Raw genomic sequence first — 18,594 nt, forward strand, 5'->3', positions numbered from 1 at the left:
GAGATTTGATCCCGCGACATTGGGTGTGCGGCCGAACACGATAGCCACTGAAACTACGACGGGTCCTGACGCTAAGCCTCCAGAGGCAGCGGAACAACTGAATAAGGTGGTGGTCAGACCTTCGGTGTAGTGGAGGGTGGTTAGGACAGCCCGCCGTTTCAAGCAACCTGACAACGTCTAACGTTGGAATCCTGACCGAATGAGGTGCAGCCTGTCGGCGCGCTTGAAGAGCTTTCGTGCGTAACAATAGAACGTGATTTGTTTGCCTAGTGCTATAGAGCGGCTAAAGCGGCGTGTTCAGGAACGGCACGTGTTCTGTTGCCGAGGCCTGGTAAAACAGAAAAAGGAAAAGAGGAGAGAATGCGGAGTGTAGGGTTTAAAGCGTTGAAAGAACACTGATGACAAAATGAAGTGTGCCTGCATCGTTATATTATCACGTTCCAACTTCACAGACATGCTTTCACTGAGAACAGAGCTTTTGAAAGCTAGAAAAATACAACATAAGGGGGGAGGGGGGGGACGAAATGTAGGTGTCGCTATCACCGGCAGATTTCGTGAGTAAATTTTGTGCGTCCAGGCAGATTTTTGAGCGGTGATCCCGAAGTGTAGGCTGTACCGCCATTCGAAACGGTGGCCACAGAGGTTATCTCGGTATAGGCGTCACGATTTTGAATCGAGTGGCGGTAAAATATTTAACTGCAATTTTAATGCGAAAGCACTACTTCAATCGGTTAAAAAAAATGTGTGAAGCTTCGGAATAACACGGGTAAGCCCGGGTTAGTTCGGTGGAGCGTCGCGCCAGCCGCAGCTAGTGGGAGGGTGACCTTGAGGGTGACCTTGGCCAACATCGAAAAATAAAATTAATATGGCCGCGACTGGGTTTTGACCCCGCGCCGCCGCGAACCGATCAGCTTCGCTGGCCGCAGCACGAGTGCACTTTCGCTATCGCCGCAGCCGATCATGTCTTGTGTTAACTGCAACACACTCTCGCGCTGTGCACTGCACGTCGCCGCCTTCATCAACTTCCCTCTGCGGCGCGAACAGATCAGATCAGCTTAACCTCGATCAGAGCTCAACCTGAGTCTACTATCGTCGCCAGAGGTGCCAACGACCCAGCAAAGAGAAACCATGAGCCAGCCAGGCTAAACACACGCTTTCGCACGCCTACTCGTAAAACCCTAGCAATTTTTTTTAGCGATAAATGCTTCTTTTGTTGCTGAACAAACACATCAGCACTTTAGTCAGAGGGGGCCATAGAATTGATTTTCTTTTCTAAGTGCAAAAATTGGTTGGATATTCCTCATTGTCCCTTTAATTGTCTAATTCTTCAGGATTTTAATGACAGGGTGGTTGCCGCCGTGCCGGTTGGTCACGAATTGAAAGCAGCAGAGGTTTATGCTCGAGCACCCACTCAGTAGGACGAGATGGTTGAAACATTCTGCCACGGTGTTGAACTGGCAGTCAGGCCGAATGCTAAGTCCGGAAGTAGCGAAGAAGCAGTCCTGAGAACAGACCATTGGAAGCTGTGGCGTATATTCATGTAGTAGTAACATGAAAGAAATTTGGTGGGATTTCCTGTGGGGACCGATTCGGACATGCAGGAATTTGGGCTGCCAACGCTGTTGTCTGGCCCAAGTACATGCCAAATGAAGGGAAGACTTAAAATTATTTCCGGTCGTCTGATGTTCCGTAACTTCAATGCGAGGTCTTGGTTTAGCCTGAAGCTTATGAGACGATGAGAAAAAAAAATGAGTTCGCGGTAAAGACTAATTCGTCTGCAGCAGTTCGCGAGTTCATGCTCTTTGGTCGAGAACTGATGTATTCAACTTTAATCGAAGGATACGAGTATGGCGCTGACGCTGAGTAAGACGAAGTGACCGAAGTATAATGCATAATTATACAACCTTTGTCCGTAAAGTTCCGAGACTGAGTTTATTAAAAGATGCGTTTAACATTGAAATCATTTGTGCAGCACCCCTTCGAAATAATCTCCCTTGCAGTCTATACACAGCTTCCAACGCTTCTTGAGCTCTTGGAAACAATTGGAAAACGCTTCTTTTGGCACTGCTGTCAGCTCCTTTGTCGTGGCGTCTTAAATCGCCTCCACGCATCCCTTCCAGCGACCTTTTAGGGCTCTCTCCACACGAGGAAACAGGTAAAAATGGGGAGAGGTCAGGCAAGTATGGCGGATGGGGAAGTACAGTAATCTTGTGCTTGGCGAGAAATTTTGTCACGCTGAGAGCAGTGTGCGGCCTTGCGTTATCGTGAAGGCTCCATTGTCCAGATGCCCATAAGTCTGGGCGACGGCGTCGCAGTGCATCAAGCATGTGTTGGTGCACGCGGATATAAAACTCCCGATTCACTGTCTGCCTTTGTGGGACGAACTCGTGGTGTATGACACCTCTGGCATCGAAAAAATAACTATCAGTATCGTCTTTGTTTTGGTCTTCTGTCGCCGAACATTTCTCGACGCCGGAGAGCTTGTGGACCGCCATTCGGCGCTCTGCCTCTCTGTTTGAGGCTCGTATTGAAAACACCATGTTTCGTCTTCGGCAATGATGCTGTCGATGACTGAAGCATCCTTCTCTTCCTCGGAGAGCAAGTGCGGCACAAGTCTGGCATTAAGCTCTCGTTTCCCCAAGTTCTCACACAAGATTTGGTGGCATGTTGTCTTACTAATGTCGAGCACATCTGATAGCATGTGGACTGTAATGGTGCGGTCCTGCTGTACGATTTCCCTGATCCGAGCCACGTTGTATTCATTGCGTGAGGTTGAGGGGTGCCACTGCCTAGTGTCATCTTCCACTGACGTTCTCCCTGAAACGAACCTCTTGTGACGACCGAAAACTCGCGCCAGCGTTAATGTCTCATTGCCGTAAGCGTTACGAAGAAGCTCATACGTCTGTGTGGTTGTTTTGTGAAGCTTCACACAGAATTTTATGTTTGCACGCTGTTCGAAGTGGACGTCCATCTCTCCACAGTCACTCAAAGTAGAATGCGCAGACGACTAGTGACAACGTATTTTTCTACATGTAGTGCCATCTATCAGCTGCCGCAGCAATTAACATAAATAGCCCAGGTTAGCCCGAAAGGATGGCGCTACACATATGCACCAACATTTGTTTTGGAGAATCATTCCTAGAGAATAAAATAATTCAGTCTCGAAAGTTTACGGACAAAGGTTGTAGAAACAAACCAATTTTATGGTAGTGGGGCAGGTGGCTCGAAGGCTGTCTCCGTAGCAAAGGAAACGGCGGTGCATTGAAATGTCGAGCTCCGAAGATGTTAGCAAAACTGTCAGAATTGGATAATTGCCAAAAGCTAGGCGACAGGTGTTGAGTTTCTGGAAATGTAGAGCGAATGCAACTTGATCAGGCAGCCATAACAGATCTGGGCCACGAGAAAAATACCAGCTAGATAATAAGAACGGATCAGAGTGCCATTATATTCATCTCATTTAGCGCAAAACACACAAACCAGACAAAAGGAGGGAACACGCAAGACGGAATACGGGCGCTACTGACAACGGATTCATTCAAGGAAAGATCAAAGCACATATAGGGTGTTTCACCTAAGACTTTACTGAGTTTTTAAGAATAGGATTTTAGGGTTCAATAATTAAAAAAAAATAGGCTGCCCCTGGCGCTTGCAGTCGCCAACTCGGGGTGCCGTTTTGACTGTGTTGCGCTAAAGAGTATTCCGCCTTGAAAACATAACCAACTTGCCCTCAAACAAACGCGTTGCTTGAGGAATTGATATTGGTTCTCGTGAGAATTATCTGCCGCGGTATTTTTCTTTTGTAAGGGTATGTATGCAGTTGTTGATCAAGTCAGAGTTTGTGCTGACCATTACTAATGTCACATCACGGTTTGCATTGCCCTATCCCAGAAAAGTTTGCCTCTGGTGTTGGAAGCGCAGGACGCTGATTCCGACCAGTAAAGTTCGGGGCCTCACACTCGCTTGGAAAATCCCATTTATTGGAGTATTTGTTTGTGAGCGCAATTTTACCTCGCATTTTGAACTCGCCTAATTCGAAATTTCGGTTAATGCGAGCATGCGCGTCGATGAAAGCGAACTGTCAATTACTGCTGCAACCTTACAACATAGTTGCTGTCACCTTAAGCGTGGCTATGCGCCGTTGCATACGAATGCTCGGCTGTTGGGAACGGTGTTTCAGTTCCTCACATGTCGGCGCCTTCAGCAGAGCCGTCGTTTTTTTTCCCTGACGTCATCTACAGCCTGATAGTGAGCTCCTTTAAACGCAGGTGTTTTGCCTTGGGAAAGAGTGGAGCTAAGCCTGGCGGGTAAGGTGGGTGGTGCAGCACTGTGATCATCTTGTTGATAATAATAATAATTGGTTTTTTGGGGGAAAGGAAATGGCGCAGTATCTGTCTCATATATCGTTGGACATCCGAACCGCGCCGTAAGGGAAGGGATAAGCGAGGGAGTCAAAAAAGGAAGGAAGAAGGAGGTGCCGTAGTGGAGGGCTCCGGAATAATTTCGACCACCTGGGGATCTTTAACGTGCACTGACATCGCACAGCACACGGGCGCCTTAGCGTTTTTCCTCCATAAAAACGCAGCCGCCGCGGTCGGGTTCGTCCTCTTGTTGGCCAGAAACTGCTTTTCGGACGGGACACTGTGAGCCGGGGCATTGTCGCTTTGAAGAATCCAAGCATTGCTTTTCCACAATTCGGGCCTCTTTCTCCTCACTCGCGATCGCTCTCTCCATTTGGCCGAACCTCAAGGCTGATTGATTGTGTTGCCCGGTTGTAACCATTCAACCATGTGCACGCCGTTGATGTAAGAAAGTGATCATTGCCTTCACTTTTGGCACGCTCATCCTCGCTTTTTTTCCGTTCTTGGTGACAGAGGTTTCCATAGCATCGATTGTCGTTTCATCTCCGGATTTTACTGAAAAATCCATGTCTCCTCACAAGTCGTGACCTTTTGCAATTCACTGTCAGCTGCCAGCCGTCCCAACGACAAGGAAGCATAACCGTTTTTTTTTTTTGGGGGGGGGGGGGGGGGGGGGGCGTCTTTCTGGCTTCTGCTCCTGAGTGAGGTTCTTGGGGATCAGTTTTGGCGCTAACTTTGCGCATGTTCAGTTAGTCACGTAAAAGGTGTCGCACGGTCTCTTTACCAATTTGCACTGTCTGCAGATTGATCTCGCAAACCTGCTCTTGCTCGCAAACCTGCGTAACGCACTTTTCCATGGTACGGAATCGACACTGCGTTGAAAGCGGTCAGTGAACTGGAAGTAACGTTACTGAACCTCGACGGAAGAGGTTCGTGCATTACTTTTATTCTCTATTTAATTTCTCCTGTGCCCAAAGGCATAATTGTAAGGGAGAATGGTACAGAAGGGTACCACGCTGCACTAAGGTTACAAAGATAGATACCGTAATAAAGAAAAAATAAAAATCAATAAGAAGATGACACTGCGCGCCGCGTCGTATCTCAGATATGATGGCGGGGAGCCGATCTTCAGTGGAGCATTTCACAATGCCAGCAGGTATAATCGGTTCCAATCACAAGTCGTGAGCGGTACAAAGTGAGAATGTTTAAACTCTTTTGTCGGGCATTTAGTGTGGCGAAATTCCCGCTGGTGGTCATGTCTGCTGGATAGAAATGAGGTGGAAACAAATAGCTGTCTTTGCTAATGTGGAGAGGGAACACAGGCGGGGTCAATCATCACTTTCAGAGAGCTCCCATTGAGCCTTCGAAGTAAAAAGCAACCGCGCTATATAGTATTCACGCAGAAAAACGTTGCCGTTCTTCAACGCCGTTCCCTTTTCCCGCACCGCAGGCGTTGCTGTCATTCTTCATCCTGGCCTACATCCACGCCGCCTTCATCCGGACGCCCATTAATTGCCTGGAGCACGTGTGCCACCAGTGGCCGCAGGACGGGATCTTGAGGATCGAGATCCTCCACGACTCGGCCTCCTCCCCTGAACCGTACACCGTAGAACAGTCCTACCTCAAGGAGCAGCGACTCCAGCGGCTGGGCCAGCTGCCCGTCCAGCCGCAGGCGCGGCCGCCGACGCCTCCGACCAGTAGCGACGCCGAGGGGGCCACCGAGCAGCCGCCGCTCGCGGACGTCGCCGACCTTTCCAACGCAACCACGTCTAGCAGCAGCGTCGCCGTCGGCCACCACGCCGAAGTCGGGGAGCCTGACCTGGAGAGGGCGACGAAAGGTCCCGATGAGGAGGACGGCGGGTCGGATGCCGGCGAGACCCTGCCGCTGCTGGGAGGCGGTCGTCACATGAAAGGCGTGAAAGGCGGCGGGGGCTCGCTGTTCGTCTACAACGAGGCGGTGCCCAACGGCAGCCAGGAGACGCCGCAGAACGTCGACGGGAACGGGTACCCGCAGCCGCTCCAGGAGCCCGTGTCGGAGCTCGAGATGCTGGCCAGAGCTGGTGAGCCGCTGTTTGCTTGCCGAACGCGTTCTGGGCGGGCAGCCCTGGCTGGTTGGTTACGGTTCGATAAGGAAGGCGTATTTCGACGCTAAAAGAAGTGATGACAGGGTCAGAGGACATGCAACAGCGTTTTTTGAGATGTGGGGATGGCCCGTTGCGGCACACACGAACTCCCATTTCATAGGAGGATGGGAGGAAGGCTAGCTCTCTCTACTTATCTAGCAATTGTATTAGTGCTGAAGGCGCCTGATTGTCCCGGTCAAAAGAAAACCCTGTGGCTTGAAAACTTTTGCCCAAAGCTGTACATAGGACCAGGAAGCAGCGTATGCGGAGCAGACAACAACTAGACTATTAGTTCTGTGTTCAACGGAGGAGGTGCTGTCGACTATTTTATCCTTTCTTTTTCAGGGGGAGGGGGTGCTTAATTATGCTTGCAAAGGGTTTCGGTCGTTGACAGGTACTGAGCTATTGCGACCGTGTACTTTCGGCAGAATAGCAAGGCTCCCCAACTCGGTTTCCATGGCCAAATGAAGCTTCGCTACTGTCCAAACTGCGGTTTTTTCCATCCGTTCGTCGGTTAAACTGAAGTGGAACTGTTCAACTCCACATTGTCTTCATGTAGTAAACAAAGAAACTGCCGCCGGTGAAACAGAATTAAAGAAATGCGCAGACAAGTGAATCAGCAGAGTGGCGTACAGGAATAAACATTTAGGTACAGGAGGCGGCTGTACAAATGCAATTATGTGTATAGAAAAAGGATCCCGCTGAATAATTGCATTCCGTGAAAGTAAGCAAGGGAAGTGTTATAGTAGGATACAACTTTAAAAAAATACCTGCTGGTAACAATAGGCTATGGTCCAGCTGAGGGTGCTAAGAATCTCTGGCTTCGGACAGGCCGCCGTTGGAAACTGAGCCTGACAACGTTTAACCGATGATCCTTAAGGTTAAGACTGGATTCCAAGGGAAGGGAAGCGTAGCAGGAGGCGGAAGAAACTTAGGTCGGCGGATGAGATTAAGAAGTTTGCGGGGACAGGGTCGCCGGAGTAGCACAGGACAGGGTTAATTGGAGAGATCTGGGAGAGCCCGTTGCCCTACAGTGAGCGTAGTCAGACTGATGATGGCGATGATATAAACTAAGCCCGAGGAATAAAAAATCTTAAACCAATAATTTCGTCCGCTGGTTAGTTTCTTGTTTAAGTAACAATAAAAGCTTTAGCAACATACCACTCTTTTGTCGCGGATGAACTCTGTGCGGTGGTCCTGATTGTGCGCGGAAGTTCACAGCAAGGATAAGTTGTTTAAGACTATAGCCGTTGATTGTGCGAGGTGGCCTTGACACCGAATCGGGCGTTGCTCGTTACCGAAATAAAAATAAAAAAGAAAACTAAAATTTCGCGTGAGCGATCTTTTTAAAGCCTGTCGTGAATTTTCCTAGGTCGTTAGCGGCATTTTGCACTGTACACCACTGGTAACGTATGCAGCGAACACTTAATTCTCATTTTTGCTCGCGCTAGCAAATCGCGGGCCGAGAGTAAAGGTGACTGGCCAGCTTCGCCATCGCACGTCATGTTGCCACGATTTCTGAGGTCACTGGCAGTATTTGGTCGCGAATGATTTCTTGCGTGCATGCGATATTGTTACGAATTGGTGACTGCAGTACGGAGAGCAGAAAGGCTGCGAAAATGGTGTCTAAACAACACTCTTTATTTGTGCTGACTTGCGCCACTTCAGGCCTGCCAGCACTGTACCCATTACTCGCTGAAACGTCGCTTGTGCGGAACAGAGACCAAATGGCATCACCTTGAACTCAGAGCCCATCCGAAGTGATTAGTGCGCTCTTCTCGCGATCTCTTTCATTGACCTCAATTTGCCAGTAGCCGCTCTTGAGGTCCATCGATGAGAAATACTTGGCGTTGCAGAGCCGGTCCAGTGTATCGTGGATGCGGGGGAGGGTGTAGACATCCTTCTTTGTTATGTTGTTCAAGCGGCGCTGATCAACGCAGAATCGAGGTGCGCCGTCTTTCTTTCTCACTAGAACAACTGGTGCCGCCCATGGGCTGTTTCAAGGCTGGATGACGTCGTCGCGAAGCATTTCTTAGACTTGGTCCCAGATGGCTTGTCGCTCTCGCAGTGACACGGCTTTCACGGAGAGGTCGGGCGTGTTGGTCGGTTATAATGCGATTCTTGGCAATTGGCGTTTGTCGGACCATCGATGATGACGAAAAACACTCGCTATAACTTCGAAGCAGACTGCGGATCTGGTCTTGTCTGTTCCGGTGTAGGGCTGGGTTGGTGTCGAAAGTGGGCGAGTTCTCTTGTTCAGGCGAGTCTTCTGCGTATGGGTCGGAGAAGTCGAATATTTCGTCTAAGAAAGCAATCGTCGTCCCTCTGTTAATGTCCCGGTATTCTTCGCTGAAGTTAGTCCACAGTACTTAGGCCTGGCCATTGCGGAAATTTACAATGTCTCTTGCTATACTGATTCCTCGCTATAGAAGCATGTTCCCTTCGGCGATGGCTTCAGCGTCAATGGGTTTCTGGCGCCTACGGTCACGGTAATGCTTGAACGGGGGTGGGACGCTCACTTCTTCCTCCAGGACACTCAAGGCAGCGTGATTTTCCAGAGTTCTCATCGAAGGGATGGCCTCGTCCGTCGAAAGCGTGATCAGCTTAGATCGCAGGTCGATGATCGCCTGATGCTCACTAAGGAAATTCATGCCAAGATCACTTCGCGGGAACATTGCCGTAGCACAACGAAGGTCGCAGGATAGGCATTTCCTGTGACAGTCACTCACGCTGTGCATCGTCCTGATGGCGTAATGAGGTGGCCCCTGCGGTGCGAATTTGTGGGCCGTCCTAAGCGGTCGTGACTCTCCTCAGCTGCGCAGCGAATGTTCCGTTCATTACCGAGTAATCGGCTCCTGTGTCGACTAGAGCGGTAACTTTCGGCTGTCGATAGTCACTTCTAAGTCGGATGTCCTGGCTTTTGCATTGCATGTCGCCCTCGGCATCGGGTCACGGCTTCATCGCTTATGCGAATCGCTGGTGGGGGCGTGTCGTCGAAGCTTTTCGGGGTGGCGGCGTCGTTTTGAAAGGAGTTCGCGTCGTGGTCGGGGTTGACATTTTGTGCGGCGTCAGTGCAGCGATTGTAGCGTCCTCGTGCGGCGTGGCCGGTAGAGGGTCTTCGGCGTTTCGCTCGTGAGCAGCCTCACCTCAAGAGGTTGCCGTCTTTAGTTTCCCCCTACGGGGGCTGGGAGACCTTCCTCTTACCGCGGCTGCGTAGCTGCGGCGTAGTGACGCAAAGTGCGAGGTTTACGGCGATGGTGAGCGCGAAAGGCGGCTCGGCGTGTACACCTCTCGACGCAGGTACTTGTCGATTTCCTGCGGACGTTGGTCGAAGCGTGGTCGTGGGGCGCCAACGGTTAATCCTCGAAGACCGATATGTCGGTACGGGCAGTGACGAAGAATATGTCCGGCCTCACCGCAATGAAAGTGCAATGGTCGGTTGTCAGAAGTCCTCCAGGCGTCGCATTTCCTGGGGCTTGAGCGTCGCTCATAGGCTGGGCGGGCGGGGGCAGGTAGGCGGCAATCGGGAACAAATTGTTCATGTCGGAGAGGACGTAGGGGGTTGTCGTTGGGGCTGAGGAGGGCGTACTGCAGCGGCGTAGGTCATGGCCTGGGGTTCTGCGCCCGTCGGGGTGCCAAGTGCCTGTTGCACTACTTCCCATATACGACATCCATGAGAGTCGCTGCTTGCGGCTGTAGGGAGGATGACAGTAATCAGCGTAGCTCCTCGTAAACCATTTCGCGGATAACTTCCCGCAAGTTGTCTCTGGTGGTGGTCGTCGTATCCGGACGGATTGCACAGACAGAGGAAGAGCGGTTGTACTGCCGAGCCCGGACGTCGAAGGTCTTCTCGATCGTGCAGGCTTCTTGCATGAATTCGTCGGGTGTTTTTGTCGGCTGGCGGACGAGGCTGCCAAAGAGCTGTTCTTTTACGCCGTGCATTAAAAACTAAACTTTCTTTTCCTCGGTCATCTCGGGGTCGGCGCGGCGAAAGAGGCGCTTCATATCTTCAACGTAACCGTGGACGAGCTCGTTCTGAAGCTGGTTTCTGGACTGGAGGAGTCGTTCGGCTGTTTCTTTCGTCACTACACTGGTGAATACCTTCAAAAGTTCCTTCTTTAATAGTTCCCATGTCGTTAGGGACGACTCGTGGTTTTCGTACCACGTACGTGCTGCGCCCTCCAGTGAGAAAAATACGTGTCCCATTTTTGCCGCGTCATCCTACTTGTTGCATGATGCCACGCTCTCAGATTGGTCCAACCATTCCTTGGGGTCTTTGAGTAGGGATCCGCTGAAAGCTGGCAGCACCCGTGGCTGTTGCAGTATGATCGGTGTCGACATCTTTAGCGAGGTTGTGGTGTTCGTAGCAGCGTCTTTTTGCAGTCGGGTGCGTTCGGGCAGGGTCCCGATCTCAGGCTTCTCTCCCTGAAGACGTCTGCTGGCTCGGTTAACTGCTGGCTCGTCCTCCGGTGCGAAGCTCAGAGCGCTGCTGTCACGGCTTGAAGGGGGCGTCCGGAACATGGAAGACTACCCAGCACCTCCACCAGATGTCACGAAGTGGTGAATGCAATCCGGAGAGCAGAAAGACAGCTAAAATGGCGTCTAAACAAAGCTCTTTATTTGGGCTGACTTGCGCCTACAATGGACTGAATCACTCGGCGGCGGCGTAGCAAAAAGCGTGCTCGGCGGTCGTCGAACAGAATACCCGCCGTTGTCGATCGGCCGTGCTCAATTTAAAGCTGATAGCGAAATTTCGAGATAAATCGTGCAAAGTTACTAGAACATTCCGGAACAACGTAGAATCAGCTCTGCCTGGGTGCGATCAATCGAGATAAATCTGGTCGCGTCTTGCATCACAAACAAAGCGATAAAGCGGCGTGGCGGCAACGTTGAAGAATGAACAGGCAAACACTGCAAAGATTCGCGGCAATATAGTTTACAAAGTCGGCCCGGGTTTTGGTGACACCAGCTGTATACTTCCCATGAGTGATACACTTATTTGCGGCTTGTTGCTGGATCCCGTCAGTGCTCGGCGGCAGGGTTATTATAAATAGCGACCGGATAGTAGGTGCACGCCACTTTTTCCCTTTTCGTTCCTCCCTGCTGTGCCTCTCTCAGCTTTCCCAGCTGTCATTGAAGTGGAACAGCAGCTGGCTACGTGTACACGGCACTGCGCGTGAAACTGTTCGGCAGGTTCAACCTCTCGACCATCACGCCACGTGCCTGTTTTTGCTATCTTTCGTGGAGTGAGCCCCGATCACAAGCAGTGTGCACTAGTAGGTCGCGCTATGCTTAGAGGTACATAATCCTAACCGCAGCGGTGATCTATAGTGGTTTTAGCGCGCATCTCGATTGCGGGAGGTGCGGGGTTCGATCCTATAGGTCGCCGAGTACCCATAGCGGTTTTCCAAGGGTACAAACTTTCTCCAGACCTATTGTCCGGCTTCTGGGAGGCCAAATTCTTGGGAAAAATGCTCTTCGAGCCCACCTCCCTGCGTAGACCAAAGAGCGCCATGGTACTGTATGGTCAAGCTGCCATTAGGTCACTAAAATCTGATTTCATCAAAACATCAAAAATCTGATTTCGTTTACTGTTGTGGTTGGCCAGCGGACTAATACAGGAACCCGCGAACCGTGGCCCTGTGTTTACAACTGCTGTTCTTTTTTAGTTGTGCATGTAGCGCACATAGTTCGGGATGAAAATGATAATAATAGGTTTATGATTTATGGTTTATAGCGGTTTAACATCCCTAAGCGACTAAGGCTATGAGGGACGCCGTAGGGCAGGGCACTGGAAATTTCGACCACCTGGGGTTCTTTTAACTTGCACTGACATCGCACAGCATACGGGCCTCTAAACTTTTGCCTCCATCGAAATTCGACCGCCGTGCCGGGATCGAACCCGCGTCTTTCGGGCCAGCAGCCAAAATGATAATAGTAATAATTGACACATTACGACAGTGACGACAATTCCGACGCTATTCCTTCTTAAATTATTATTGCTATTCTTTCCTTGAATAATAATAATAATAATAATAATAATAATAATAATAATAATAATAATAATAATAATAATAATAAAGAATTGCGTCGGAGTTGTCACTGTCGTCGTCGTGTGTCGAAATGAGACCTCTTGCTGGGCAGCGAGGATTTTTACTGGCAGGGCTGAGTTGCAGGGGTCACTTCGCCTGTGTGGAGTGGGGTGCTCTCTTGAATACGCCACCTGTGGTCTTGAGGTTCGGTTAGGCCTGCGAAAAAAAAAGAATGAAAGTCGGTTATGAGAAAGGAAAAGGCGCAGGAACTTCCTCTCACATTCGGATGCGCACTTCAGCCGCGCCGTGGTGGAATTTAAGGGGACTGAGCAGGGATTGAAAGAGGGAAGATATAAGGAGGCGCCGCAGTGGAAGGCTCCGGATTAATTTCGACTGCCTGGTATTCTGACGCGCGGTATTAGTCTAAACTGCGTCGCGGCTTGCTTACGCGAAATTACATCTTGAGTCTATAATCTACATCACTCTGCTGTCGATGTTGACAGGTTCAGCTAGGCAGGCCATCTGACTTTCGAAACTTTGATGTCATTTTAAAATACCTTTTACGTCTCAGCGTTTCTGACTCACGGTGGGAGCAGTGTTTGCATTTCCGGTAACAATTTTATAGTGCTAGCCGCACAAACCGTCCCGAACCGTCACCAGATATCTTTTATGTTATTTCTTCTTTGCCCCATTCTTTTCGTATTATAATTTGTTCCTGGTCCACTCTCTGTCGGCACACCGTCCCGCATACTCTCATATTGCGCAGGGAAGCGCGCTTGCCGGAACATTTGGGTGGTTTGCTGCTTAGAAAATCATTATCAGACGCTATTTATCCATATGCTGATCAGACCGGGGATCAGGAAAGAAACACGATATATAGTCTCGTAATTATCCTACGATCACTCTAAGCTGCTTTTTTGGGGTAGGAAAGCCAAGCTTAATCTGTGAGGAGGATGAGCAGTAGTTTTCGTTGTTGCACTGCTGCCGTAGATTTTTTTTTAACGCGAGAACGTAAAAAAAATTGTCCGGCAACCTGGGTGGGTCACCTAGGTCACGTGCCCTTGTGGCGTCATCACAACCTGCTCACTGGATTACGAGCAAACTCACCACTGTGGCAGGGAGCAGTTAAATTAATGATTGGTCGCGAGAGGTTCCTCGGATAGAGCAACCTGGGTCGCGCAAGTCCCACTGGTGGCGGCACCTGGCATCGCAGGGCAGCGGCGCGTCCTTTAACCGCTGCACCACTTCGCCAGGAGTGGTATGAGGACTTCCAGGGATCCATGAATGTAAAGTAGGGAATCACCAATCTCGCACATATGGGCATTAAAGGGCCACAGAAAGGGGTGTTTGAGCTTGGCTTTAAAATGCTTGCACTGTGTAGAGTACAGGCCACCGAGCGTCCTTGCCGCGTACGAGACCTCAAAAGCGAGCGGGAAATTTACAATAGATTTTTAAAAGTACCCGCTTTCGCACCTCGCGGCGACGCGCGGTGCCGGGCTTTCGCACGAAAGCCTGGCAGACGACGTCATGCCTTGCTAATGACGTCAGCAGCCGGGCGTAATCATTGGTTCACAGCGCCAAATTTTTGCAGACGTCACGCGCTACCGCGGCCGAGGCCACTCCGCGTGCGTCGCAGCCGGCGGATGTAGGGGAGGGGCCGAGTGAGTGGGGCCGGTGGAGAGCGCCGCCGTTTTGGCGTGCGAGAGGAGAGGGAAAAACGCGAAGACGCGGAAGTTCAAATTTTGTCTGCGTATAACTCGGCTTCCACAAAACGCATTGAAATAATCCTTGCTTGGGGATAATTATGAACCGTCGTCTTTTAACATGCCAGACATATCGCACCTTTATTGAGACCCCCTTTCTGGGTCCCTTTAACCCATTAACGCTATCGCGTCATACCCTTAAGGCGGAGCTTAAGTGTCCCCTCCAGTTTTTCTTTCCTCAGAAAGTAGACGCGGGGGGGGGGGGAGAGAAAGAGAGAATAAACAGTTATTGTACAAAAGGAGACCAAGGTGGATTGTGGGTGGGGTCCTCAGTCTAGGACTCCAGTAGCTTCTACCGACGTTTTGCCCATGGCGACTAGCTAATGGAGATTCTTGGCGACGATGGGGGGAAAGGGGGATGCAGCACGAGCAGTGATGTGCAGTGATCTGCGTGCAGTGAAAAAAGAAAATTGATGGGAAGGGTCCCGTGATGCTGGTGGGAAAGTAGGGGAGACAAGGAGCCTTGTCTCCCAGTGTGCCGCTGGCCATCGTCACTTCTCACTGCTCCAACGCCACCCTGAATACCACCTCATTGCAAAATTTGAGCGCGAACAAGTCAGTCGTTTAGCCGAGAGAAACAATCTTCGTCTCTCTCCGAGCCACGCAGCAGTCCCCGTGTTCATGTTTTGAGCAACTTGAACAGTTTGCCTGAATGCCACAAGTGACGTGGCAGTATGCTGATGTCCGAGTTTTGACCCAGCCAGATCACCGGATTTTAAATGGGTCCTGTGGGATGTTTTGCAGCTGGTGTTATCAAAAAGCTCTTGACATTGTCGAGAGTGAAGCATTGCTGGCCATGTGATCTAGTTAGGTGTGGTGTGGGAGGGGCGGAAGGTTTGGTGCAACTCTGTTTGTCTCTTCTTCACTTCATAAAAGGCTACAAAAATGTTTGGGAGTTTCTTTGGGTTTGAGAGTTTTTGGTGAGCAAATTGGAACTCATTCAGAACCTTGTCTTACTTGCAGTGTGGCCTCAGGATGAGTACATTGTTGAATACTCCCTGGAGTACGGACTCCTCAGGCTCAGCCCAGCCACCCGCCAGAAGCTGAACATCTCTGTCAAGATTGTGACGCTTGGTGAGCTGCCACCTTAATTAACCACAGGCGTGACAAGTCTGTTCCATGCGGTCACACATTGTGCATTTCACTGAAATAGTATTGTGTGTATAGTGGGAGCCTGTCACATTTACGAAGTTAGTGTATTTTGCTTTGGAATGCACTTGTAATTAAAAGTCTGTTGTTTTGGAGAGGGAGAACTTAAAAGCCTGCTTAGTTTTTAATAATAATAATAATAATAATAATAATAATAATAATAATAATAATAATAATAATAATAATAATAATAATAATAATAATAATCTTTTTGCCAGTTTCCATGTTACATTTTCAGTTACAGGCCTGCCAAAGCCAAAATTGGCTTGAGGGACTAGGGGAGGCAATAGTAATAAGAAAAGATTATTAGCATGAGATTTTCGTAATAAATATGTTTATCGGGAATATAATTAGACGACGTTAAATTTTTACTTTTTACAGATGGCTTAGCTTTATGTTTTGAGGACTTGACTTCAAGGAGTGACACGCTTGATATGATTTTCTACTTTTTCTTGGCATTGGAAAACTGACTGTGCAAAATCGCTGGAAAATGCATGCTCCTCAGTTTCAAAGCCAGTGGCAGCAGTCGGTGTTATATCATAAAAAAAAGGAACCCCATACCATTTGCATACTTAAGGTTGTATTCTATTTTGTTTCACTAGTCCCATGCAATTCTCTCAGAGTTTTGTCATATTGAGGCTATATAATAATAAGAGGTGTCCTGATAGTTTGAGAGGCAATATGTGGAAGGGGAATGTATTGCCCAGGGGTTAAGCGAAGTTGTAGGCTATTCCTGGCTACATCTTCACCAGCCAAGTTGGCCAAAAGTTTTACTAATGGAAATAATGTCCTCTGTACTCGTCCAGCTGCAGAAGTTGTGTTCACTCTTTTACAGAACAGAACTGCGGCTTTTTGCTATTGCAGCGGGCAGATCATTATCAACATTCTACTCGTACGTCTCATGGCTTGGGACCACAACTGCTACTGGAAGCAGCTAGCACTGGGCTCTGTTTTTAGTCTTGCTTGTGGAGTGTCTGGGGTTGAGTTCCTTTCAGTCCTTTTGCTAAGAAAAAAAATAGAAATATGGCTACACACTCAAAACTAAAATTAGAGTTAGAATGGGTTCTTACCTAAGCGTGGGGACAGACAAAGGTTTAGTAAAAATTTGCTACAGGTGCATTGGGTAGCAAGATGTCCAGAGCTGTGTTTTAGAGAATGAAGTAGTTTCTTCCTGGTGGGCAAGTTTAACTTCATTAAATTCAATCCGAGATCCACTTCATGCACCGATGACAGCAGTGCATAAGCCACAAAACTTGCTGCCTCCCACCATGATGGCTGCGAACCAGGGATATAAATTTTTCAGAATGCAGCCAGTAGATTGCGAGGAATCTTGCCTTAATTTAACGAGATTCGAGATTTAAGAGTGCCTCAAATTGAGTGGCCATGGGAGTGATAAGCTGACCAGTGAATTTTACTGTTCCCTCTCTACTTTTCTTTCTCTCCGCTTTTGGTGTGTTGCCTTATTCCAGACCCAGCCAAGGATAGTTGTTTTGGCGACTGGTTCAGCCGACTGCTCCTGGATGGCTTTCTTGGCTACGATGATGTGCTCATGGCAAGCCTGAAGAACCTCGCTGAGCGAGAGGAGAACAAAGGTGCAGTAAAGTTCAGGTTATGTCTTCTTGTTCTGTTGGATGATTCTCAGCAATTACGACAACGAGCTCCTTTTGTGATATGCATTCGCAAACAGGCAAAGCGTATACAATGTTTACAAGGTATGTGAGCCCTCTGCTAGACACGGAAGGTGCCCCACATCTGAAAATTGATGTCGAGGCAACTGAGATTGGTGCTCAGAGTGCGCACTTTTTCACTCACCAGTTGCCCTGACATACTGGTGCTTTGCACCCCACTGTGCGGGCAGTCTTTGAGATGGCTTGTGGGTTCCTAGGTGACCTCCAGGGTCGGAGGGGTAAGCACCATAGGAGGACAAAAGGGCTCGCGGTGCCTTTGTGATCAACTGCACGCTGGTGCAACAGCTGTATTCCCGTCTTCCGCAAACTACAAGGGGTGCATGACCATGCATGGTTCGTGTTAGCCCTTACAGATTCATTAGGTTGCTTATAGTTTTGGCATCACTGAATCGGGCCAGGTGCACTTCTATTGGCTCATGTGCTCTTTGTGCTTTTCAATTTTTGCCACTCTTTGTGGCTCCCATTAACTTTTTGAAAATTTGTAGTTGTTCATTTCGCTCTTTCCTTTAATGGTGAAATCAGTGGCCATCAATGAGACGAGGGCAACTTACTAAACAGTGTGCGCACAGTGTTGTCATGGCAACTGTGCTGATAGCCCTGCTTCACAGAACCCATGAGCTATGACACTGTATTATTGAAACAGAACAGCACAGGTGTATGGGTGACCAAAGAGACACACAGACTATGCTTTGTCTGTGTGCATTTTTTGCATCCGTACCCTTGTGCTATTATGATAATTTCTCACCAACTTGCTCAAGAGTCTAGTTTTATAGCCGTCTTTATATGCTGCGTTAAAAATCTGATAGGAAAGCCCAAGTGTTGACCTAACATCAGCGGTAGTTGTACTTGTGGTAACTGCAAGGCATTCAGTTCAAATTTAATGGACTTTAAATGCCTTTTTCTTATTGTAGATGATTTTACTAGCAACGTAATACTGTGGTGAACCTGCTGGAACTTATATCCGTTGAGGAGAAAGTAATTTTGCAGGGGCACTGTTCTAGCTTTGGCAGTGCAGAGGCATGGAAAAGAAGGATCGTGAAAACAGTGACCTAGTCTGTTTATTTGTGTGCATTTATGCCCTGCTCCTACTTGTTCCTGCTTGAGAGTTTCAGCTGAATGACCTTTCTTGCCTTTATCCATTGTAATGATTTGCCTGTCCTTTTCAGCATGCTTCCCATCTGTCACGAGGAGCCAGTCTTTTGGCAGGGTTGGGAAACCAAACAAAAATTATCTTTGCGGGCTGTTCAAGCATGCAGGGTGAAGAAGTTTTAAAGAAAAATGCAACTAATAACAAGTGAACATCGTTATTATGTAGTGTTCAACTTCTGTGTAGTTGTACATAGAGTTCAGTAACAAATAAACCTTCTTAAATATTTTCTGACAAACAACTCTCCTTGCACTATTTGAAATCTAGCTTCAGGCTGATATAGCGGTAAAGGATACCCCCTAGTGGACATTACTCAGCAGATGATGATGATCGG

The 18,594-nt window shown here is 48.9% G+C and overlaps 1 protein-coding gene across 4 annotated transcripts in view; it reads left to right on the plus strand.

Moving 5' to 3' along the window:
• LOC144110530 (membralin) overlaps window positions 1-18,594 on the plus strand; it is a 184,479-nt gene that overhangs the window by 117,078 nt on the left and 48,807 nt on the right. For all 4 annotated transcript variants that reach the window (XM_077643522.1, XM_077643525.1, XM_077643524.1 and 1 more), the window contains 3 exons: window positions 5,809-6,418; window positions 15,240-15,350; window positions 16,895-17,017. In XM_077643522.1, coding sequence (XP_077499648.1) covers window positions 5,809-6,418; window positions 15,240-15,350; window positions 16,895-17,017 — 844 coding nt within the window. The remainder of the gene's footprint in view (window positions 1-5,808; window positions 6,419-15,239; window positions 15,351-16,894; window positions 17,018-18,594) is intronic.

The sequence above is a fragment of the Amblyomma americanum genome, chromosome 11 (assembly GCF_052857255.1).
Source record: "Amblyomma americanum isolate KBUSLIRL-KWMA chromosome 11, ASM5285725v1, whole genome shotgun sequence".
Taxonomy (NCBI): Eukaryota; Metazoa; Arthropoda; class Arachnida; order Ixodida; family Ixodidae; genus Amblyomma; species Amblyomma americanum.